A 24,143-nucleotide genomic window follows, 5' to 3' on the forward strand; every position below is an offset into this window, starting at 1 on the left:
CCGGGTTGCGATGACTGCGAATGCTTATAAAAGCTCGAGGAGCTCTCCACAAGACTAATTGGTAGGCCCGACTACCTATAAAAGGACCCCCAGAGCCCTTCACTGCCTCCTCACCCCTCCCCTCAATACCTCACTCCCCCCTCACCGGAATAGGACCATGCCGCGCCCCCCACCCGCCGCCGTGCTCTACCCCATAGGGCTGGGCCAGGTCAAAGTCGCAGACTGCCACGTGGCACTAGCCACCCCCTTCCTGCACTACAGCGGTCCCCGCTAGCTGCTCTGCATGAACCCCTCATCGCCTCTCACCCCATCGCTCACCGCTCGCCTCCAGCCGACCCTCGTCCATCTCGCTGCTCGCGAAAGCAACCTAGGTAGGGCCGTTATGCTGCCTATGCCACTACTGCCCTCCAAACACTCCTTAACCTCTTCCCCTTTCCGCCACGCTGCCCGCTCGCCGCCAACCTCCACACCACCTTCCTTGAGTCGGCCTAGCCCCCCTCCATCCCCCGAGCTACTTCTTGCCCAGGCCTGTGGCCCAGTCCGCCTGGCACATCTCGCTTCGGCAAGCAACTCTGCCCCGCACGGCACGGCCGTCTGGTGACCAAATTGGGTGCTGCTGCCATTCCCCTCCCCGTCTCTACACCTAATCCATGGAGACCATAGGCACATGCCCCTCTCCGGTCCACGTGCACGAACCCACGGCTCACCGTAGAATGGCCCCACCGGGCCCGCTCCCTCTCCCTTTTTCCCATGGACATGGTCCATGTAGACCGTAGACCCATCAGCCTCCCCGGTCCACACAACTGCATCCACGGTGCGCCGGCATGGCCCCGCTCCCAGACCTACCTATCTCTATCTCTCCCCCCTTCCATCCCTTTCTGCAAAAGCCACCCAGGTTAGTGCACCCCAATTTTCACTTCACCATGATAGAAATTTCCAAAAATCACCAAAAAATATTAGAACCCATTTCAAACCTAGTCATACCTTGTTTGCCCAAATCTCATACGTGTAGCTCCTAGAATAAATCTTCACTCTTTTCTAAAATAGAAAAATCCATTTTTCATGTTACCAAAATTAGGAAACTATACCAACAAACTCTAGAAAAATTATAGAAAATTCTAGAAAAATAACCCAAGCCTACCAAAACCCAACTACATCCATTATTAGTCCAAATAAAATATAAAATTTCCAAAACTCACCTTTCTACCCAATTGTAAGCCCAAATGCTGCCCAAAATTCCAATCCCCGCCCTTTATTCTTCCGAAACCCAAACTCATTCTTTTAACCCATGTTTGATGTATTGCTAGATTGTTTGATGATTGCTTACGTATAACTATGATTATATAGAATTCGATGAAACCAGGGCCAAGTTTGACAACCCAGATTATGAAGAAGAATTGCTAAATGACCAAGATCTCGAGGAAGGCAAGTCCCACAAATCATTATCATTCAATCCCAAGTTTTACAAATAAAATGAACCAAGATAATAAATATGACCTTTCCACAAGCTTTGCATGGATTTTTCCTATTCTGCTTTGCCTAGTTAATCCTATATAATTTTCAAACCCTCTTGATACCTTGAACCTAGGAATGCCTAGGAAATACATTTTGATCACCCCACAATTTATAAAACTTCAAAAAGGTGTGAGTATTTCTTTTGGGAAATAAGATAAAAGTAACTAAAGTGAGTCTAGCAACCAATTAAGGTTGGACCTGTGAGTAAGAGGGTAGCCTCGTCAGAGGATTCTATCTGAAAAGCTTAATCTAGTTGCATAAGGACGGGCTCATGGGAAAGTCTTTCTAGTAAATTGTACAGCCATACGAGCAAAAAAGGTACAGCCTTTGGGAGTACCTGTCTATGTGAGGCCTGGATTCACACCCCACCAGCTAAACTTAATGAACAACCCCAAAGGGCCATGGTGGGCAATGGGTAGACTGGAGCAGGACCTTTACTTGTCCTAGGTTTGGTCGGCATGGGTCATAGGTTGAGGTCTAGAGTGGCCTGGTGGTATTGTGTACCACATGTATGATGCATCTTTTCTTTCCCGAGATAGTGTCCGCGAGCGGATAGTGTATGACCCCTGTTTGGACCCCAGTCGTATTCATGAGTATGAGGTCACGGTTATTGTAACAGTTGTATGAAAGTGCCAGATGATAGGTACGTACACCACAAGTTTAGCAAGAAAAAGTCTTGCATGTTTAATCACTTGATGAAGATTGGACTCATACAAACAAAACATGACATAAGAAAAGGTCAAGGACCACTGTCCCGTTCCGAAGGGTTTGTCAGCACCAGACTTATGGTGAAGCATTTATTATGCATCCTTTCTTCGGAGTGTTTGTGGATGCATCCCACTGAACAGCCAAACAAGCGCGGTACAATGGCTGCTGCAGGAACCTCGCTGGCACTGTTACCTTTGGCCATCTCGCTGTTTTCCCCCGTAGCTTGTGTCGCGCGTTCATCTTCTCCAAGCAAAACTCCAGCTCCGACCAACGGCAGCGTCAGCGACCTTGCTGCGTTGCTGGCTTTCAAAGCTCAGCTTTCCGATCCTCTCGGCATCCTTGCAAGCAGCTGGACGACCAATGGTTCCTTCTGTGGCTGGGTCGGCGTCTCGTGCAGCCGCCGCCGGCAGCGCGTGGCGGCGCTATCCTTGCCATCTGTGTCCCTGCAAGGAGAACTCAGCCCGCACCTTGGTAACCTCACTTTCCTCTCCCTGCTTAATCTCACAAATACCAGCCTCACAGGTGATATCCCTGCTGAACTTGGTAAACTACGTCGGCTGAAGTTTCTCCTTCTCAACCAAAATTACCTTGTTGGCTCCATCCCTTCTGTTCTTAGCAATCTCACGAGTCTTACCACACTAAAGCTCAGTTATTGCAACCTAACGGGAAACATTCCAAAAGAATTAGGCATGTTGCGAGACCTGACGTATCTTAACCTTGGAAGCAACAAGCTATCTGGTCCAATTCAAAGTTCTCTTGCAAATTTATCCAAATTGTCTTTCCTTTCTCTGGGAGCAAATCAGTTATCCGGTTCAGTACCAGCTAAATTTGGGAACTTCCCTGCTATGAATAGGCTTTATCTGTCGTTGAATAATTTAGAGGGGAACCTTGACTTCTTGTTCTCCCTTTCCAATTGTAGGCAGCTCCAGGTCCTTGACATATGGCATAATAATTTCACTGGGACACTGATCCCTGAACATTTGGGAAACCTGTCTACAAAGCTATTTTGGTTTACAGCAGGTCATAACAAGTTAACGGGTCAGTTTCCATCAACACTGTCAAACTTAACCAGCCTTAATTGGATTTATCTTTCCGACAACCTACTCACGGGAGCACTCCCAGAGTCTATCACAGTTATGCAAAATCTTGGGCGGCTTGATGTCTCGGCCAATGACATGTCAGGCCCTATCCCAGCACAAATTGGTATGCTCAAGAGCTTAGATAGGCTTTATCTCGACAGAAACAAGTTTTTTGGGCCTATACCTGAAAGCATTCAAAATCTGAGCAGCCTAGAGCACATATGGCTTTCTTATAACAAGTTTAATTCAACAATACCGGCAAGCTTATTCCTACTGGATAAACTTATTGAACTAAATCTTTCTCGTAACTCTCTCACTGGTGTTCTACCATCTGATGTTAGTGGGCTAAAGCAAGCGTCTTCCATTGACTTTTCTTCCAACTTTTTGCATGGAACCATCCCCGAATCATTTGGACAAATTATAATGCTCAACTTCCTAAATCTATCAAGGAACTCATTTAATGACTCGATCCCAGACTCTTTTCAAAAGCTTGCTAGCTTAGAATATTTAGATCTCTCCTACAACAATCTCTCTGGTACGATTCCAAAGTTTCTTGCAAACTTCACCCATTTGACAACCTTGAATATATCCTTTAATGTGCTAGAAGGAAAGATACCAGATGGAGGTGTTTTCTCAAACATCTCGTTGCAATCTTTGATTGGGAATGCTGGGCTCTGTGGTGCACCCCGTCTGGGATTTTCTCCATGTATCGACACATTTCAATCAAATACTAGGCACTTCCTAAGATTTCTACTCCCTACTTTGACCATAGCATTTGGTTCTACTGTTCTCTGTGTTTACCTTACAATCAGAAGGAAATGTAAGAATAACGGAGAGGTTGAAGCTTCTGGCATTCATCCAGGCAATGTTATGAGCCATATGTTACTGTCCTACCATGAGCTTGCTTGTGCCACTGATAATTTTAACGATGACAACTTGTTGGGGACTGGGAGCTTTGGAAAAGTTTTCAGAGGGAAACTCAGCACAGGTTTGGTGGTGGCAATAAAGGTTCTAGACTTGCAGGTTGAACGGGCCATCAGAAGCTTTGATGCCGAATGGCATGTTCTTCGCGTGGTTCGGCATCGTAACCTGATAAGGATGTTGTACGCATGTTCCAACATGGACTTCAGAGCGCTAGTGCTCCAGTACATGCCCAACGGCAGCTTGGAGATGCTTCTACACTCCGAAGGCAAATGGCACTTGGGGTTCCTCAAGAGGCTTGATATCATGGTAGAGGTGTCCATGGCGATTGAATATCTACACCATGAGCATTATGTGGTGGTTCTGCACTGCGATTTGAAGCCTAGCAATGTACTATTTGATGATGACATGACAGCGCATGTTGCAGACTTTGGTATTGCAAAGATGCTACTGGGTGATGACAACTCAGTGATCACTGCTAATATGCATGGGACACTAGGGTACATGGCACCAGGTGTGTTCATACTGCTATTATATTTATAATTAAGGATTGTATAATGGTTGGCTAAACGGTCTAAAATTTTTTTTGTGAAATTCTTGAGCAGAGTATGGATCTCATGGGAAGACATCACGCCAGAGTGACGTGTTCAGTTACGGAATCATGCTCCTTGAAGTCTTCACTGGAAAGAGACCCACAGATCCAATGTTTGTTGGAGATCTGAGCATTAGGCAGTGGGTTCATCAAGCATTTGCAACTAAGCCTGTTCATGTTCTGGATGACAGGTTACTGCAAGACCCTTGTTCTACCTTCGACCTGAATGGCATTCTTTCCCCAATATTTGAGCTAGGTTTACTCTGCTCAAGTGACTCACCTGATCAAAGGATGTCAATGAGTGATGTCGTGGCGACGTTGAAAAGGATAAGAAAGTATTACGTCAAATCCACAGAAACAACACAAAAATGCTCCCCACTTCCCCAATAGTTACTAATTAGTAATTAATTGTAACATCTATTGTGTTCACGCCTGCAGCAGAAAAAAGCTGCATCGAGCTATCTTTTAATTTTTTTTTCTTTCATTAGTCACTTGTATAACTGGCTTGTGCTTTCTAGGATTTCTGTTCTGAAGTACTACTACTACTGACATGTGTGGGATAACTTTGCGTACTGTGAAATGGTTTTCTGCAATTACAATTCAGTAATAACGAAGGATTGTTTCATACAATTCAGCTGCGGGCCAAGGGTTCTGTCAGAGCCCAGCAGGCAGAGAGAACAGACGGGATGCGTGCTCGCGGCAACACTATGAAGTATGGACGAGGCTGCCACGCCTGGTGAACCTTGTGAATTCAAGCTCGTCTCGAGAGAGCGTGAATTCAACGCCTGAGAGACAACGAGCACGGGCGCGCGGGTAGCGTTGTTCAGACGGACGGCTGATGGCTGGGAGTAAAGCGGCGTATCTCCGGCGGGACATGGGATTGATGGAGCTGACGTCTTGAGAGAGGATCGTGCGCGCGCTGCCAAGCCGGCTGTCGCGCCGCGCCCAGCACCTAGACGCGCGCGGCCGCCCCTTCGTATCCGGCTACCATATGCTCCACGCCAGCCAGGCGCACCAGCGCGGCGGTGGCTAGATGCGGCAGGGAGAGTGTTGACACCAAAAAGTGGCACGGCTCGGGATATGTGAGGTTAAGATCAAAATTGTTTGATACTAATTTTTGGTATTTTGCAAATTTGGCTTTAATATGGATTGTGCATGACAAAAGGGTCATTTTGGATGCTCTGGACGTGATTTTGCTAAAAGGGAGAAATCAGCACCTGAAACGACACTAAAAGTAGTAGATATAGGGTCATTTTGGATGCTCTGGACGTGATTTTCCTAAAAGGGACAAATCAGCACCTGAAATGACACTAAAAGTAGCAGATATGACTGATATGACAAAGCTAACCGGTCTGACTATCCTACTAAAATGGTCTGACCGGTCTTGTGGCTGATCTGGCAAACCAGACCGGTCACCCAACCGGTCAGACCAGCCAGATTAAGTTGCTAAAAATGCGAATTGGACTTCACCGTTGCGTAGGCCTCATCGAGACAATCGAAATGTACATGTGGAACGTCTAATTTGGAGTCCGGATAAGAGAGTTATGGGTTCGACAAGATTCAGCCCTGAACTGACCGGTCAAACCAGTTTGGATGGGCGGTCTGACCGGTCTATCCAGCCTAATCCGAGTTAGGAGTTGTATTTTAATACGGGATTTATGTAACCTTCGACTTCTACTGGGGCATGACCACCCCACCTATAAATATAAATGGCCACGGCCGATTGAGGGTATCCAAATCGAATCAATCTACAATCTATTTTTATTTCCTCAACCTTGATACTTTTCCAACCTTCATGCTGTTCATCTATTGTTCTCCACGACTATATATAGCGTTCTAGGCTTGCTGGTCGACCTAGGGCACGCCGGTGACGTCCACGCCCTGACATGGTCCCTCCCGGGCGAGAGCTTCGACGACCTTTGCTAATTTGCTCGTAAACTAGTCGTTCTTCGCCACGTAAGTGCGTTGGTTATCCCTTTATTACTTTGCTCGTAAACCTAGCCGTCCTCCACCACGTAAGTGTGGTAGTTACCCCTCGAACGATTGACTCGAGCCAAATCCTGAAAAACCAGTCTGATTGAGTTGTTGGACCGGTCTGACCGGCGGGTGAAGCATTTCTGCTATTCGGTCTGTTCGCGACCTGCACGATCTAGCGTACTCGTGTGTTGGTAAAAAAATGCCAACAGAGAGGTTCCGAGGTGCTCACAGTGATGGAGATGGAAGCTACGGAGCGCCATGAACGTGGTGGCGCTCCGGCAAGCCGCGGCAGGAGCACCAAGAGTGTGGACGGTATTTCATTTATCGTCCACCCCCTGGGCACCTACCTGCCGTCCGATGTGGCGTGGGCTATTGGGATCGACTGAATCGTGGGGTCGTCTTCATTCCTTCTTCCTCGTCAGCCAGGCCCGGCGGCCGGTGGCCATGGCGGGCTTCGCTCCCTTCGCCAGCGACAATGGCCAGCCGTGGCGAGAGCCAGAGCTCGGTGGCACGCTGCAGCGTCGGCACCCGCCGCCCACAAGAGCGTGAGGGGGGTTGGATGCTCAATGTCTCCTGTTCACTTCGCCGTCGGAGTGAGCGCCTGCGACGCCCCATGGACTTGCAGCGATCAGGCAGGATCTCACCCGGCGCCGCCGCCCCGTCCCGAGTAGAAACCTGATGCGGCTCTGTGATGATGGATGGGCACCAGGCGGCTAGCTGTTCAGATTCAACCAACATGGCAGTCTGGCACAAAGGGGAGCTCTGCAATTCTTCTTCCCCTGGTGAATCGTCGGCATGGCCGAGTAAATTGAACCTGGCAGCCAGTGCAGACACCTGTGAAAGGAAATGGGCATTCTCGGATTCGCAGAACAGAGAGATGAAAGAATATGGACTGGTTGTATCTTTGGAGAAGCAGCTGGTGTCGTCATGAACAGAGACATACCGAAAACTGCAGGGGATTCTGTTCTGTTTCTCAAATACTAGTTACCCAGCTTCGGCTCCTCTGAATCCATGCTTCCAGCAAGTTCTCCATTCTGAACTTAAATTGAGCTGGAACGAGAAAGAGTGCCGCGACATGGAGAGATGCGTGGCCTGGGTCGCTCTGGCCGCCGCGCCGCCATGACCTGCCAACCGGCGAAGCAAGCGCACGGCTGCGAGCCATGTTGATGAATCGAGTGCCCCTGCCACTGAATAATGGAGCGAATTGGTTGCCCTGGACTTGAGCCGGGTCGGAGCTTCAAGATTCTCACCGGAGGCAGCGGCGGCGGCGCCGTTGTCGGAGAGAACAAAGCCGGAAGCGCCGACCCAGACCGAAGAAGGGGGCTATATGCAAAAATTCGGATCGCGATCGATAATCGCGATCCAATTTAGGGTGGTGTTTGTAAATTAAGTGGGCCTAATTGCAAATATTTGGATTGTGATCCAAATCACGGGGGTATCTGTAAAACTTTAGGGGCCAAATTGATGATAAATCGATGGACAAACCGGGGTGTCTTCTGCAGAACATTCGGGGCCGGCGGACATGGCATCCGGCGCCGCCGCGCCGCCGCTGACATTGTGGCCGTGCATCCCGCGCTCCCGTCCATGGATCTCGTGCCACTACCTCCAGTCCGCCGCGCTTCGCTCACACACAGGTATGTATCCGGCGCGGCAGCACCGGCGCCGTCGACCGGGAGGTTGCGCGGTGGTCAGGGACGGTTAGAGCCCGTGGCAATTTCTGCTCATCTTTTTCTCCAAACTCTGCATGATGGTGCAGTTATCATCCAACAAATGAAAATTAGTTTGCGCTCTCTGCCTCACTAACTGAAAATAACTTTTGAATTTGTAATGTGCAGACTGCATCAATTTTTTTTTTGAAACGACCAACTATATTCATTTGTATGCACCTAACACAGGGTATGAATGTCCCCATGTTTCTTTTACAGCTGCACAACTTTGTTTCTTCACAATTGTTCTATGCGAAATCATATTGTACAAATCACAATATGTTGAAATGATGTTTTCGTGGTGAATAATGGTGGCTGTGGGATTAACGATGGATACGAAGCTGTTGGCTGGATAGTTACCAGCAGCAGCAGGTAGCATGAACTCCTTGTTGCATCTTGTAAATGACAAAATTGCCTTCATGTGGATCTCAACTTCCCAGAAGTTATTTGGTGGATAATGGGGCCACAAAGAAAACATGGCAACTTAGAATTGACCGCTTCAGAGACAAATGCAAAAGACTATCTGACAAAATGGGAACATCATCTACTGCTAGTGCATGTTACTTTGTTATAATCCAGTTTATTGATTTATTTTAGCTTATAAAATACTTTGTTTTTCAGTTTAACAACGCATATCCAAGCTTAAAATTACAGTGTTTCGTTAACTTTTCAGAATAGAATAAATGCGTTCTTTTTTCCGTGAGTGAAGTGTAATGAAGCATGGTCATTAATTTAATTTGTACATTGATCACGATGGGCTCCTCTGCTTCTTTCCTTTGGGAATGCATATATATCCTTCAATTTTGCACTGAGAGATATATCCTACCCTGAAGAGAAAAATTTAAAACCAAAAAAATTGCAATTGTGCAACTGCCGACAGGCCACCAAAGAAATGAACCAACTCCAGGACAGGCACACCTTCGAAAGCAACGCTAATCCACGTCTGTCTTTACGTCTGTGGAGTTATTGAGCAGGAAGCAGCATCCGACGGTAGCCTATACGAGGCAAATGACCGTAGAGGTACTAGAGAATCAACCCATCGTCGTCTTCACATCTTGCCTAACCCGTACTGACCTCACAGGAATTTGCTGTGCGACGACCGCCAATATTCTAGGCCTTGTTTAGTTGGTCAAATTGGAAGATGCAAAATTACTATGCCAGCACTGTAGCACACTGTAGCGTTTCGTTTGTATTTGTGAATTATTGTCCAAATATTGACTAATTAGGCTCAAAAGATTCGTCTCGCAAAGTACAATAGAACTGTGCAATTAATTTTTAATTTCGTCTACATTTAGTACTCCATGCATGTACCGCAAGTTTGATGTGATGGGGAATCTTCTTTTTGCATAGTGTGAAAGTTAGGAGTTGGGGGGTAACTAAACATGGCCCTAGTCTCCGCACAAGCTGATAACGTCCAAGGAGACCGCACACAGTCTCCATTCAGTGAATTGTATATGTGTGTAAATATAAAAGGCAGCAATATTCATGAAATATCGATCACTAGCTAGTGAGATCGTGGATTCACATTTAGTAAATGTCTCTAAATGTTTATTACTTTATAATTTATAATAATATAAAAGATCTATGTTGACTTCACAAGTCAGGATACAGTGACTCTATTTTTTTGCCACCATAGAAATATACTTGTCACGTACCGCGTTGCAAACAAATAAAGGAAACACGAGTCAAGACTTTGACATGTGACAACGGGCTTGTACATATGAGTATATGACATTGCCACCTATGATCTATCAGCCCAAATATACACAACAATGGTCACTGCAAGCTAACCGGTCCCTCTAGTGTTTTTGACCATCTTGCTGCCAGTCCTATTGCCTGATGTAATTTCTTGGTTTCCAAGCGCAAGTGTAACCCATGTTAACGGCAGCTACACCGACCTCACCGCCGCGAACCAACTGGCAGCACCGACGATGGCGCAGGGTGGCGTGTAAGGCTCGCCGCACGCCGGTGGTCAGAGACCACGACGTACGGTGAGTGCCACTGCTCGCTCGCTGCGCTCCTCCTCCTCTCTCCCGACCGCTTGCAAGGTACTTGTGCTATTTGCATGCCAATGACGTCGTCTCTGGTTGATATCGGTGGCCGGTGGCTGCACGATCATGTTTTGGATGCTTTGCTTACAATTTGAGCAATAGGCAGTGGGTTCGTCAGGAATTTCCAACTGAGCTTACCTCTGCTCTGGACGACCTCCTACTGCATTTTCCGTCACATCCATCGACTGTTTGTTGTGTAGGGACCAATAAGTCGCCAGTGCTGGATCTTTGCTTATGGATCGGTTTCTGCAAGAAAAACAATAGCCCATGATGTCTCCGGCATGCCGGCTGCCGACTGACTGGCGCTCCAGGTATTCGCTGCTTCGCCGACTACGGGTCAATGCAAGGAGCTGCTGCTTTCCCCAACCAGGTGCATGCATTGACTTTTCCCGGACAACACGCTCGTTTTTTTATAGTTCAAGTAGTAAAGAGAGATACAAGTCAACTATGAAGCTGAGTTGACCATGGGTGGTTTTGGTTCAAGGAAGGAGTCGGCTGTCCTTTTGGTCCATCGTCATACTTCTCCGTATCATTCCGTATGGCTTTTCTTATTTCTCTTTGTTGTCAGGTGCTTAGGGTCAACGAAATTCTAAAAAAAAATTTATGAAACATGAGGGGTTGCCCATCTCATTTTATTTCTCAAACCAAACAAATGAATTTCCCTTTTTCTGCAAATGGCAAACAAATAGTAGATATAAGTAGTCTTTGGTCCCTACTTCATGTCTACAATCCATGTCGGAAAACTTAGAAAAATCTTGTTTTTGTCAGGTTTTAGTAGTGATTAACAAATGAAAAAACAAAGTTAATGATATGTCAGTGTAAAACGAAATCATACACGTTGCATCCTTATTCGAAAAACAAAGTCGTCGCTCAACTGCTTATTCGCATGCTGACATCGCTTCTTAATTCTTTCCAATGGGACACTGACAGTGATGTGTGCCATTTCCCCTGCTCTGACCCTAGCTAGCAGAGTATCCAAAAACACGCAACCAAGTGTACATGGCATGCTAATAAAATGATGCATCAATCACATGGTGGTCGGCAACCATATATTGGCAAGTCGACACATGTTATTGCTGACAAAAGTTTATTATAAATTTCAATTGCACTCTAACAAAACTATTCACATGAATGCAAACACCAAAATATGTAGCAGCCTGTCTCTTAAAAAAGGTACTTTTTTGTACGATTGCTATTTAATATATAAGAGGTCCTGAGTTTTTACTAAGACAAACAATTATAAGTCTAACCAAGTTTATATAGAAGAGTATTAACAACCATCACATCAAAGAAACGAACTATAAAAATATATTTCGTAATGAATATAATTATCCTCATTCGATATCGCAAACATTACTATTCCTTTCTACAAACAAGGTCAAATCTCGAACAATTTGACATGGACCAAACTCAGAATCCCATACATTGCACGATGGATGTACTATTCAACTAATTAACAAAGCAAGCAAAAACATTCAAATAATTACACTTCATAAGTTTTAACTTCAAAACAAGGATCAACTTCGGCGTCTCCAGGATTTTGGATGAATTATTGAAATTTCTTCCAATTGCCATTCCAGATACTTATACTCCCTCCGTATAGGAAAAGAAAGTCGTTTTGGACAAGGTTTGGGTCAAACATTGGGAATATAAATCATGAATAACTTTTAAGTTGTTGAGTTTGGAAATGTGAAAGCCATATAAATAGATTTGTCTTGAAAAATACTTTCATAAAAATATACATATATCACTTTTTGATAAATATTTTTATAAAAATAAGGAGTCAAAGTAATGCTTTGGAGATCGTGTCACTGTCCAAAACGACTTCCTTTTCCTATACGGAGGGAGTACATAACAGTGATGAACTACTTCAATGCCCACTTAACTAATTTGAACCAAAGAAATTAATAGCAGAGTTTGAAGAGAAAACTTGAGTCTTTACTAAAGTAATCAACTTTTTCAAGATCAGAATTCTATTTTTTAACTTAAGAGTTTAAAAGTCTTTAATCTGGTTTAAGAAGTTACAGCTTGAGAATCCCCATATTTTTCTATAAACTTAATCAAATATAGAGAAATACGATTTAGGATAAAACTAAAATAACCTATATTTTGGAGCTGAGGGAGCAACATCCCAACAGGCAACGAAGGGTAGTACACGGACCATGCTAGCTAGGCACACACATCATACACTAAACTACGCATGCGTCACTTGGTAGTCGGCAACCATATGATGCCATTACCCTTCTCTACCTATATAAGTAGAGCATACGTCACTTGCGTCTGTTTCTCTTCACAAATATCAACATATTTTGAAACAGAGAAGGATTGACCAACAGGATAATGTTGGCCTGGAGTTGTTAATTATGCGCTGATTGATAAGTGATGGGAACAAACGGTATGATATTGAGATGCTACGCGTATAAAGGGAGACCGAGAGGCAGGTAGGCATACACAACAAGCGCCGGAATAAGTTTTATCGTTTCCGGGTTGGTAGACCAGTAGTCACACTCACACACAACCATGGAGCACCTAATAGCCAAGCCTCAATTACGTCTGTTGTGGCTTCTTCTTCTTTGTCCTGCTCTGGTACTCTCCCGGGTGCTGGTGGAGGTGCCAACGCCGGTGGCGGCTTCCAATGGAACCGCACCAGGGCCACGGCCAGGCTGCCCAAGCATGTGCGGCGACATACACATCCCCTTCCCCTTCGGCATCGGCGACGGCTGTTCCAGGAGCAAGGGCTTCGCCATCTTCTGCGACAACAGCTACAACCCCGCGAGAGCATTCTTCGGACGACGCTTCGAGGTCAAGGACATAACTCTGGAGACAGGAGAGATGCGCGTCTTCACTGAGGTCGCGCACATCTGCTACAACTCATCCAACACAATCTCCAGCAGACGCCCTTTGAAGTACAACTTCAACGGCTCGCCGTTCCTGATCTCGTCGTCAAGGAACGAGTTCACGGGCGTCGGCTGCAACACCGTGGCGTTGCTATCGGGCAACGACTTGGACGAAGACGATGGCCGATACCTGAGCGGCTGCATCACGACGTGCGCGAGCCTTGGTGACGCTGCCGACGATGTCAATTGCACGGGGAAGGGGTGCTGCCAGACGGCCACCCCCGAAGGCCTTGACACGGTGAATGTTCGTTGCAACAAGCTCACCAACAACACTGCGAGGAACCACAACAGCTGCAGCACCGCCTTCTTGGGCGAGAAAGGATGGTACGTTCGCGTCTATCGTACATTATTTCATTCTTAATTAAGCTTGTCAATGAATCAAGCTCGAACGAGTTTCTTATTGGAGCTAATTAAGCTCCAGCTTGCTTAATGATTCTGAGAATTTAGCCTTTGCTATTTTCAACTTGCTTAAAAATTTCAGATTAACAGTTGCCTAAATTTGCGCACCGGTAGACGTTAACAGTTTTTCCAGATTACAGTCGCTGTTCCAGATTAACAGTCGCTGTTCCTGTATTTTAGGTACCGTAATTTCAGCCTGAATCATCAGAACGGCACCGGTGAGACGTCTCTTCACAACCGGTTAGGTAACAGGACCATTCCGTTAGTGCTCGACTGGGCCATGAAGAAGGATGGTGCCTGCTTGAGCGCCAACAGCACACGCGTCGACGTCAGGAATGGCCTCTGGTACCGCTGCAAATGCTCCGATGGGTACGCTGGAAATCCGTACGTCGACGGGGGATGCCAAAGTAAGTTCCGGTGCTTCCGAGGGTGTATATCTTGCACGAAATAATGGTCAACAATGTACTTTTTATTGGTTAGCCAAATTTTTGCACCTCAGGACTCTTAAACCGTCTATTGTACCCAAAGCACGTGTCAAGGCCACATACCTTCATCTCAGATGCATGGCGTTATATCATATTGTTTTTCTAATGGGTGTAAAAAAATTACTAATTTGCATATATGTTTATCGACTATACAGATATCGACGAGTGCAAACTTCTGAAGTCTGATCCTGAGACAGATGGTAGCAAATGTGTTGACACAGATGGTAGCTACAAGTTGAAATGCAATTTTGGCCGAATAGGATCCAAATGCCGCCCCGTATTTTCCGCCACAGTAGCTGCAGTGTCAGGTGAGCAAAAGACAAGCAACAATGTTCTTTTTTTTACGCCAAACTAGTGTTTTATCTGGAGCCGACATATCCAATTTTGTTTGGCAACATATGTTATTTCCATTCGCTGATAAGTCCTATGAATCCACATGCCATCTGCAAATCAACCTCGGTAAAGAAAATATATGCTGCATTGCTTTTCCACTAGTCAACTAGCACGGTTTCTCAGAACAAAAGAAATCAGCTGAATTTCTGAAGTTTACCTCTGAATTTATATTGTTGTTGGTGTTGGTGAGGTATATATGGAAATTCTGGTTCTGCATGTTTTCATTGTAATCATTCGATATGTGTGTTTAATTTGCAGCAACAATGGTCGCCAGCCTTCTTCTGGTGCTACTACGCAAGGAGCACAAGCGGCGAGTGCGGAGTGGCTTCTTTGACAAGAATGGCGGTGAAATAATGAAGAGCATGAACATCAACACCTTCACCGAACTACAGCTGGAGAAGATCACGAACCACTATGACACCCCCATTGGAAAAGGTGCCTTTGGCAAGGTCTATAGGGGAACCACCCATAAGAACCTACGAGTCGCCGTTAAGCGCTCCATCGTAGAAGGCATGAAACCCTCACATGATCACGATCTGGTGAACGAGATCGCCATTCAGTTTCAGGTCAGCCATGCAAACCTTGTTCGCCTCATCGGCTGCTGCCTCGAGACGGATGTCCCCATGCTTGTCTTCGAGTACGTCTCCAACGGGAGCCTCTACAATGTGCTTCATTGTGGGTCTACACCACGTGTGCTCCCGCTTTCAGCACGCTTGGACATTGCCATAGGCTCTGCGAAAGCTCTTGCCTACATGCACTCCCATGGCGGACGCAGTCTTGTGCACGGGGATGTCAAGACTGGTAACATCCTCCTCGGCGATAACTTGACTCCCAAGGTCTCAGACTTCGGGTCGTCAAAGCTTGAGTCAATCGCAAGGCATGCCAATTGGTGCGTCATGGGGGACATGAGCTACATTGATCCTGTGTACATCAAGACGGGCCGTTTCACGCAGAAGAGTGATGTCTACAGCTTTGGTGTGGTGCTCCTCGAGCTCATCACGAGGAAGACGGCCAGGTATGGCAACAATAATAGCCTCCCCGTGGACTTTGTCAAGTCCTGCAAGGAGGACGGCAATGGAAGGAAGATGTACGACAGAGATATCATCTTCTCTGATGGCGATGCTCATTCTCATCGTTGTGTGGAGTGCCTTGATCAGATCGGCATGTTGGCAGTCCGATGTCTCAAGGAAGACAGGGATGAAAGACCATCCATGGCAGAGGTAGTAGAGGAGCTTATACAAGTGAAGTTTAGAGCTCGCAGTGACACGAGTTGTAAGACAAATTAAAGTCGCATAGATGAAGCAAGAAGCACCCGTGGTGAGCTTAAGCTCGCTTCTCGCTTCATTAGATTAGTACTCATTGTTATCGTATTATTAGAGTTTATAGTACGAATTATGCACTAAACCTACATGTATTTTATTTTCTTGTAATGGTAGCACAGATGGAAGTAGTGGACTAACTAGCACACAGCAACAATTTTTCTGTAACAATTCAGCAGCATTTTTCCGCATTCCTGATGAATAATTGCATCAACTTATGCATAGTCATGGGTAAATCTGCTCTCGCCGCTCAGCATAAAATTTACACGTCCATGATTAATTCAAGAGAGAAACGTAAGCTGATTAATCGATGTGCATTCATGTGGAGAAGGCGAAAAAAATAGCAGCTTGGGGAAGAAAGGTACACTACCTAGTAGAGTTATAATAATGTGGCCGGCGGGGCCTATTCATTTCACTAAACTAATCACCATGTCGTCTGCTATTCTTGATCGGTAATTGCTGGTCCTGGACACCCAGGCTCTCGGCAAAGTCACGTAAAAGACCTAATCACCTTGGGCCATTAGGCTCAAAAAAAAGAGGACTTTTACGGTGGCTCATACTATCTATTTGGTGGTATAGAGTATAGAGAATATCTAACCATCCATTAGAAAAGGTAATTTTGTAACTTTTACCTGCTTATTATTTGCCTCGGTTCCCACGTTTCGTTTTTTTTTCCGATCTCCTTCCACGCCAGTTGCACTTCACCGGCCGCCGACGCGCTTCCTCCCTGCCCCTACTTGGCCGGCACCATGGCGACCTCCTACCTGTGCGGCTCCAACCCAGCCAGAGCCCAGCCTGGCTGGCTCCTCCCTGTGTGGCTCCTGCCCGATCGCCTCCTCCGAGGGCAACTCCTCCTAGTGCTTGTTGAAATCAAAGGCATTTTATGATTTATTTTGATCTGAAATAGAGAACAAAAGATGACATAAATGATAGCATAAACAGGAGCTGTTTGTAGCAACGAACATAAAGCATGTGATGGTAATAACAGAAAACACAAAATGTACTAGAAAGTTCATTAGAGAGTAACCTGAGGCGGCGCCAGTTCCGGAGGAACTGAATGTGCCGGTACCTAACATTGTTAGTTGAGCCTGTTCGATGTAGCCGATCAAACGTTGACGTAGTGTAGAGTTGATGCAGTGCAGATGCGTCAACGGGAAGTAGATGTAGACGAACAGCGAGCAGTCGTGCAAGATTGTGCTCCTCAAAAACTTGATCGCCCTTCTACTCCTCGGGTGCAGAGTCTCTAGCAAGGGTGCAGTTTCGGAGGCCTGCTCTTCCGACGAAGTCCATGCACTCAGATCACCGGAATGGGGACAGCAAAAACACAGCGTAGCAGTGGATGAGCTCTGGTGATGTGTGTAGCGCGCCGAAGACTGAGAGGAAGCGCCTTTCTTATAGTCACCCTGAGACCTTTGAGCATCCATGTTAATGCAGTTAATTCGGAGAATCAGTTACTAATAACGGTCAGCCATTCAAGCATCGTCAATACTAGTCACTAATCGCCATCGGTTACTAGTCATCAACCATGATAAAAAAAACTGTAAAACCAGATCAAGCCCAGCCCACATCACGTGCTCGTCGCGGCACAGCGCAGCTCAGTGAGGCGAGCGAGCGCGCACGCACATGTGGCATCCTTCCATTGAGATGGCAAAAAATCTGAGACTTCAAATACAAAGATGCCATGGCCACATTTCTATTTTTTCCAAGTCACACTTGCTCTTGTTGGCCTCCAGCCACCTTGGTTGTTGGTCTGTCCCGGCGGCTACCTCCTCTGTGCACCCGTGACATTGAGATGGAAGGATAAGGAACATACAAGTGGGCTATCTGCAACTTCTTCTCACCAAGTGGACTGGACTGGAATGTGGTCGGCAAAGCAACCATATCTGCTTGCCAAGAAATAGAAGAACAACAGAAGACACATCAAGTTTCTAAGAAGATAAAAGATGTGATAGATTGGTGATACATAAAGACAATACAAGATTAAAACATGGACAATGAAGAAGATTGAAGCTTAGTCTTCTAGCTTTCTTTGTTTGTTTTAAAGTTTTCATTCTTGTGTTTTTCCCTATTTTTTGAATATTTGAGTCTAAGAACTCTTGTAATAGCTGGCTGCAAATATCCATGATGGAGATATAGTAGGCTGGTTTTACCCTTATCTAAAAAAAATACACAAAGATAATACGTGTGATGGCTGGAATAGCAGCTGACCTACTATATTTTGATGACTCTTAGTTGAGGTTGCGGCAAGGTCACATACAAGGCTATAATAACCATTCATAAAAGGGCAAGGCGGTGCATATGCTACACGCTACTTGTTCTGACTTTCATCTTATATTACAATGCAAAATGACAAGAAGAATATGTTTCTTTTGAGTAGAACAGTTGGCAATAGTATCGTAAGAGTTGTTAGTAACACATGCATGGCCAAGCCATAGAAGTCAACCGATCAACTCCATAAATGCTACCATCGGAACTGCTACTCTTCCATCAGCAGCAGCAGCAGCGAAACTTTCACCAACGCCCATAGAATTCCCTGCTGCTCCGCTGGATAAGATGACGGGCCAAGCCATGGAGGCGACTCCTGATCTCCTGACCCCTTACAAGATGGGCAAATTCAACCTGGCGCACAGGTCAGTCAAGAATGAAGCTGCTTACTAGCAAGTAGTAACTGAGTATTACGAGCTCATATCTTTTGTGCATATGATGGCAGGGTTGTTCTTGCGCCGGTGACGCGCTGTAGGTCCTACGAGAACCTGGCGCAGCCGCATAATTCCCTGTATTACGAGCAGCGGGCAGCGCCAGGCGTCCTTCTCATCGCCGAGGCCAGCGCGGTGTCGGAGACGGCAACAGGGTACCCGCAGGTGCCTGGGCTCTGGAGCCAGGAGCAGGTGGAGGCCTGGAAGCCCGTCGTTGACGCGGTGCACGCCAAGGGCGCCCTCTTCTTCTGCCAGCTCTGGCACACAGGCCGCAAGCCACCCACTACTGGTCCTTAATTTTGATCACTTTTATCTAGTCCACTCTGTGTTTTTTCTTTCCGGATTTGGTATTCGACGAACTCTGGATTCATTGTTCCATTCTCATATCAAGGTTACTCCTGTTGCAGAGTTTGGGGCCCCTCCAAGGCTTGAAGAGGAAGAGATACCCCAAATGGTGATGGACTTCCGGGTCGCTGCCAGAAATGCCATCAGAGCTGGTGATGATTCCTCATTTTGTACGTGTGCTAGTCTTGCAAAATTTGCAATGCCAATTTGTAATAGTTTGTGCTACATACTTCACAGGTTTCGACGGTGTGGAGATCCACGCTGCCAATGGGTTCCTCGTCAACCAGCTGTTCTTGTTCTTTGTGGACATTGGAAGAGTGAATTCCCAGCCTCTGCGTCTGAACCGGCTTGTCAACGACGGGCTCAACGACAGCAGCAGCCTGGAAAACCGCTGCTCCCGCTTGGCCACCGATGTCGTAGCGGCTGTGGTGGATGAGGTCGGCGCGCACCGTGTTGGTGTGCGTCTCTCCCCGTTCGCTGGCTACACTGACTACACTGATGCAGATGCAGAGGCTCAAGCCCTGCACCTTGTCCACTTCATGGACAAGCTCGGCGTTCTCTACTGCCACATGGTCGAGCCGAGGAAGTGCGTCAATGGCAATCGCCTATCGCCGTTCAGGGAGGCGTTCAAGGGCACATTCATAGTGAATGGAGGGTACGATCAGGAGGAAGGGGACAGGGTGGTCAGGGATGGCTATGCTGACCTGGTCTCGTACGGGCGGCTGTTTCTGGCGAACCCTGACCTGCCAGAGCGGTTCAGGAAGAAGGCGGGTCTGAACAAGTATGACAGGAGCACGTTTTACACCTCCGATCCTGTGGTTGGCTATACGGATTACCCTTTTCTTGGCCAGGAGACACAAGTGGCATAGTAAACCGTACCTTCTGCAGCCATATCAATAATGTGCTTTTCTGCAACTATCATCATTGAAATAAATAAAGGCAGTCAAAACTAATCATTCATGCATATGTATACAGATCGATGTGAACATTATGTATCTGCAGGGAGGCATATGTAATGCTGTATGTTTACCTATACGTGAATTACTTCCTAAGCTAATAAGAGAGTTGTATGATTTACCTAATTTAAGAGTTGGCGAGAGCTGGCGTACATATCAAAATGCAAAAGTGAACGTGAGACCCGCCTTAGCTTTTCACAATTAAACATAGAATATATGTGGGGGCAGATCTCATAACGCCCGTAGAAATGCATTTGATGGGGGTGGAGGACAACATCACCTGACCCTAAAAAGCGACAAAAAATGTTAAAAAGGAAATCAGAAAAAAAAAGCATAGCAGTAGGCGCTAGCCTCCCACACCGCCACCCCGCAGCGCCGGGGAGGCCCCACCGTGCCCCAGCCTAGCTGGAGATGTGTCGTGGACAGCCTCTGTGCTCTTTTGGCCACTTCACGCCCCGACCACCGAACCCAACCTCAACAGCAGAAATACGCACGCTGCACCTAGCCTCCCATGCCCTGGCAGCCACGTTGGGTAGATCTACAGGGGTGGCTAGGGGGGCTCTGGCGCCCTTACTGCCCATGAACTCCGTTGAATCAAAGGAACAAGAGTAGGAGAAAAGAGGAAAAGGAATAAGAAAAGGAGGAAGGATGAGGAAGAAAATAGAGCAAGCTCCCTTAAGTTCTAATCTTGCCTCCACCATTGCCGCCATGTGTTGGGCCCCGTGTGTGCCTCGGGTTTAACTCCCCAGGTATCACGCAAATATAGAATGTGGCACAACTACACTACAAAATGTCCAAAAAGAAAATTTCAGCAACATATACCTTGAAACGAGTAGAATGCAGAAGCAACATTAGATAGACTATATATAAAGTGTCTTTAGTCCCGGGTTAAAAATGAGCCACCAAAAGCCACTGGCGGGGGAGCTATAGTCCCAGTTATAAAGACCAACCGGGACTAAAGCCCCCCCTTTAGTCCTAGTTGTGACATCTAGTGGGATGAGCGGTTTTTTCCCGGTTGGAGCCACCAACTGAGACTAAAGGCCCCCCTTCCCTTTAGTCCCGATTGGAATTACCAACCAGGACTAAAGATTTAGTTCGGGTTGGTAATTTCAACTGGGACTAAAGGCCCCTTTAGTCCTGGTTGGTGGCTCCATCCAAGACAAAACGCCATTTTCAAGCGCCTCCCCCCCACCCTCTCCACCTTCCTCATCTTCTTCCAGGTAGAGTTCTCCACCTCTCCACTTTATCTTCTTCCAAGCACTTCCTATCTCCCTCCATTGGCACCTCCCCTCCTCCTTTCGCCCCTCTCTATGCCACCTACCCTCCCTCTCTTCTTTGCCTTCCTCTCCTACCCCCTCCCCCTCTGCTGCCCCTCCCCTTCCCCCTCTGCTCGCCCCTCACTGGCAGTGAGGAGCAGCAGCGAGGCAAGGGTAGGGTAGTGGCGCGGCTAGGCGGTGGGCGGCCGAGTGACGGCGGGCGCGGGCGGGTGCGGGGGGAGATGGGTGGCAACTGGTGCGTGCAGAGGTGGGCGGCGGCGGGGGAAGGAGGGCATGGACGGCGGCGGGTGGAGGTGGGCAGAGGTGGAGCGGAGGTAGGTAGCGGCAGGTGAGTGCGGAGCGGAGGTAGGTAGAGTGGTGGCAGGCCGAGATGGGTGGTGGCGGGCGGAGGTGGAGCGGAGCCAAGTGAGGGCGGGCGCAGCTGGCCATTTTTTTATTTTTTCAAACTTATTAGTCCTGGTTGGTTTTACCAACCGGGACTAAAGGGGTTCTTTAGTCCTGGGTGAATGACATGGGAGTAAAGGACCCCCTTTTATCTCAAATGATTAGTTCCGATTGGATTTTCGGGATCTATGACCCTATCCAACCAGGACTAAAAGACGTGTTATCCACTAGTGAAGCCTTCCGAGCCGCACAGCTATGCATGCTCAGTGATCAGGCTCCATCTCGTCAGCCCCCGTGGGCTTCCGAGCTCGCGCAGCACGAACCGTAAGCAACGCTGCAATGACATTGAAATCCCACAACTTCACCACCGTGGCCGCGGCCTCGCAATGGCACGACAATGACAATGGCGGCGCCTAAACGTTAGCAACATAAACGGCAAGCTACAGGAACGTCACCGCATGGGGCTTGGCAAAGGCACGGGGGCAACACCGACACCACCAATTGCACAGCAGACGGCACCGAGGGCTAGACGATGGCAACCCCAAATGCGATGCGATGGCGACAGTTGTGCCTAGTGACGCGACGATGGCACCATGATCGTGCATGGCATCGGGAACATAGCTGCTTCACACTGGGTGCGCCTGGTGGTTCTTTGCGCACACACGCAAGGTGACTCGGGGGCTCCTTAGGTTCGCACGTGAGGCGGTTCAGGGGTTCATGAATGCGACATCTTGACACATGTGTGGTCGGACCGTCATCTATCTCTCACTGAACAACAGTGCACTATAAGTTACGGTATAAGCACTGCGTCAATTTAGTAATTTCCTAACCAAAGCTGACTATCTTGTACGGTTGCATCAAAGCTGCCCATCTCGTCACGAGCACACCAGCTGTCCCGTTACGATCGCACTAAAGTCCACTCCAGTGGCCCACTCCGGCGCAAAGCCGACTCCGGTCACATGTGGAGGGCCGACTCTGATCGCACAAAAGCCCACTCCGGTGGCCCATTCCGGTGGGAAGCCGACTCCGATCGCACAAAAGCCCACTCCGGGGACCTGCTCCGGCGGAAAGCCGACTCCGGTTGCACAAAAGCCCACTGTGGGACCCGCTCCGATGGAAAGCCGACTCCAGTCACTTCAAGCCCACGCCGGTGGCCTGCTTCAGCGGAAAGCTCACTCCGATCGCACTATGGTCTACTTCGAGACCTCAAAGATGGAACACTAGTGCCTGGCTTAGTCTTGCTCCTACATCACGAGTCCTTGAGAACTTCGGGCATCCCTATCCCGCATCAGCGTAGCTGGCCGGGAAGATCCGGGCGCCACGGACCCAACCCGAGCACGGAGGTCAATGGCTGGTGGGGCCCAGCACAACTAGGGGTGGGCCGGCGAGGCGGCAACCCAGCTGACTGGTGGGCGCAACTGGGGGTGGGGCGGCGGCCGACGGCTGGTCCCCAACAGGGCCTCCACGGGCTGCGGTGGCTGGTTGCCAGTGGGGGCTAGCACGGCCTCCACGCGCGGCTAGGAGGGTGGCGACCGGGGCATTGACCAGGGAGGCAGCGGTGGCCAGGGGTGCAGCGGTGGCCGGGGTAGCGGCCGGGGGTGCCGGGGGTGCCGGGTGGCTAGCAGGGCGGTGACCGGGATGCCGTGGCAGCCGATGGATTTGGCTGCTTTTTCCTTTTTTGTTAACTTTTTAGTTGATTTGTAGGGGTGGGTGACCATCCAGCCATACAAATCGCTATTTTCAGCTGCAAAAAGCAGGAGCCCACCCCTGGAAATACCATTTTACCTGATCCTAGAAACTCTTTCCATAGTTGTGGTAAGTTCTGCCCCACCTAAATTCTTTGGTATTAGTAGAGATAGAGAAAAGATGCAGAATTGTTATGCAGTTGACATATGCATACTTAGAGATTATCTAATTGCTGGTTGAAATTTAAAAAAATTCTACTTCTTTTGAATGCATATACATGTATATTGGTGACGGCTAGTGATGTATTGGCTAGTGACGGCTAGCTAGCAATGTATTGGTGGCACTGGCACCATCATATATATGTCACCTGTGAGTTAATTGAATTGAATGATGCACCTCTTAATTAGTTCATTAGGATGTACAGAAATCTTTTAGGATATCGTCTGCATATACCCTTTGGTGTGCACCAGCAAGCAAGACAGCAGTCGGTATCGGTACCACCATCATGGAAGGGTACCTTTAACCGTTTGCAGAATGGAAGGTGCAGTAATGTACAAGAAACAATTAGTTCGTCCCTCACATCCAATGCAATAGGTTGGTATAATATCTAGAATAGTCGGTTCTAACTTCTAACAAACATATACTGGCAATGAAAAAGAAAGACCGTGGATGCTGATCTATATACTGTATTATGTACAGAGTACAGTGAATTTCTTATACTAACAAAAAAGATCGCAATCCTTCACACGTTGCTAGC

General features: G+C 47.5%; 3 protein-coding genes across 3 annotated transcripts; all 3 read left to right on the forward strand.

Annotated features, from left to right (window-relative positions):
* The first annotated feature begins 2,381 nt into the window (after positions 1 to 2,381).
* Positions 2,382 to 5,360, forward strand: LOC101775237 (receptor kinase-like protein Xa21). Its single transcript, XM_022829545.1, has 4 exons — positions 2,382 to 2,910; positions 3,103 to 3,686; positions 4,242 to 4,737; positions 4,829 to 5,360. The coding sequence occupies exons 1-4, from the start codon at positions 2,382 to 2,384 to the stop codon at positions 5,203 to 5,205; spliced, it is 1,986 nt and encodes a 661-aa protein (XP_022685280.1). The 3' UTR covers positions 5,206 to 5,360.
* Positions 5,361 to 13,018: 7,658 nt separating this feature from the next.
* LOC101775641 (wall-associated receptor kinase 2) lies at positions 13,019 to 16,128 on the forward strand. Its single transcript, XM_004980649.4, has 4 exons — positions 13,019 to 13,770; positions 14,026 to 14,252; positions 14,486 to 14,638; positions 14,982 to 16,128. The coding sequence occupies exons 1-4, from the start codon at positions 13,070 to 13,072 to the stop codon at positions 16,007 to 16,009; spliced, it is 2,109 nt and encodes a 702-aa protein (XP_004980706.3). The 5' UTR covers positions 13,019 to 13,069; the 3' UTR covers positions 16,010 to 16,128.
* Positions 16,129 to 18,489: 2,361 nt separating this feature from the next.
* Positions 18,490 to 20,165, forward strand: LOC101759156 (putative 12-oxophytodienoate reductase 11). The gene is made up of 4 exons (XM_012848435.2): positions 18,490 to 18,672; positions 18,753 to 19,027; positions 19,146 to 19,235; positions 19,321 to 20,165. Exons 1-4 carry the CDS (start codon positions 18,596 to 18,598, stop codon positions 19,950 to 19,952), a joined length of 1,074 nt encoding a protein of 357 aa, XP_012703889.2. The 5' UTR covers positions 18,490 to 18,595; the 3' UTR covers positions 19,953 to 20,165.
* Positions 20,166 to 24,143: the final 3,978 nt, after the last annotated feature.

This window comes from Setaria italica, chromosome VIII, assembly GCF_000263155.2.
Source record: "Setaria italica strain Yugu1 chromosome VIII, Setaria_italica_v2.0, whole genome shotgun sequence".
NCBI lineage: Eukaryota > Viridiplantae > Streptophyta > Magnoliopsida > Poales > Poaceae > Setaria > Setaria italica.

What these genes read in the sequence shown, in the direction of transcription:
- LOC101775237 (XM_022829545.1), top strand. Translation starts at nt 2,382, where the DNA reads ATGGCTGCTGCAGGAACCTCGCTGGCACTGTTACCTTTGGCCATCTCG. An exon ending in TTGACTTTTCTTCCAACTTT is followed by an intron (nt 3,687 to 4,241) that starts TTGCATGGAACC and finishes GATGACAACTTG; the next exon opens with TTGGGGACTGGGAGCTTTGG. An exon ending in ACTAGGGTACATGGCACCAG is followed by an intron (nt 4,738 to 4,828) that starts GTGTGTTCATAC and finishes ATTCTTGAGCAG; the next exon opens with AGTATGGATCTCATGGGAAG.
- LOC101759156 (XM_012848435.2), top strand. Translation starts at nt 18,596, where the DNA reads ATGACGGGCCAAGCCATGGAGGCGACTCCTGATCTCCTGACCCCTTAC. An exon ending in AAATTCAACCTGGCGCACAG is followed by an intron (nt 18,673 to 18,752) that starts GTCAGTCAAGAA and finishes ATATGATGGCAG; the next exon opens with GGTTGTTCTTGCGCCGGTGA. An exon ending in CAGAAATGCCATCAGAGCTG is followed by an intron (nt 19,236 to 19,320) that starts GTGATGATTCCT and finishes CATACTTCACAG; the next exon opens with GTTTCGACGGTGTGGAGATC.
- LOC101775641 (XM_004980649.4), top strand. Translation starts at nt 13,070, where the DNA reads ATGGAGCACCTAATAGCCAAGCCTCAATTACGTCTGTTGTGGCTTCTT. An exon ending in TTCTTGGGCGAGAAAGGATG is followed by an intron (nt 13,771 to 14,025) that starts GTACGTTCGCGT and finishes CCTGTATTTTAG; the next exon opens with GTACCGTAATTTCAGCCTGA. An exon ending in CACAGTAGCTGCAGTGTCAG is followed by an intron (nt 14,639 to 14,981) that starts GTGAGCAAAAGA and finishes TTTAATTTGCAG; the next exon opens with CAACAATGGTCGCCAGCCTT.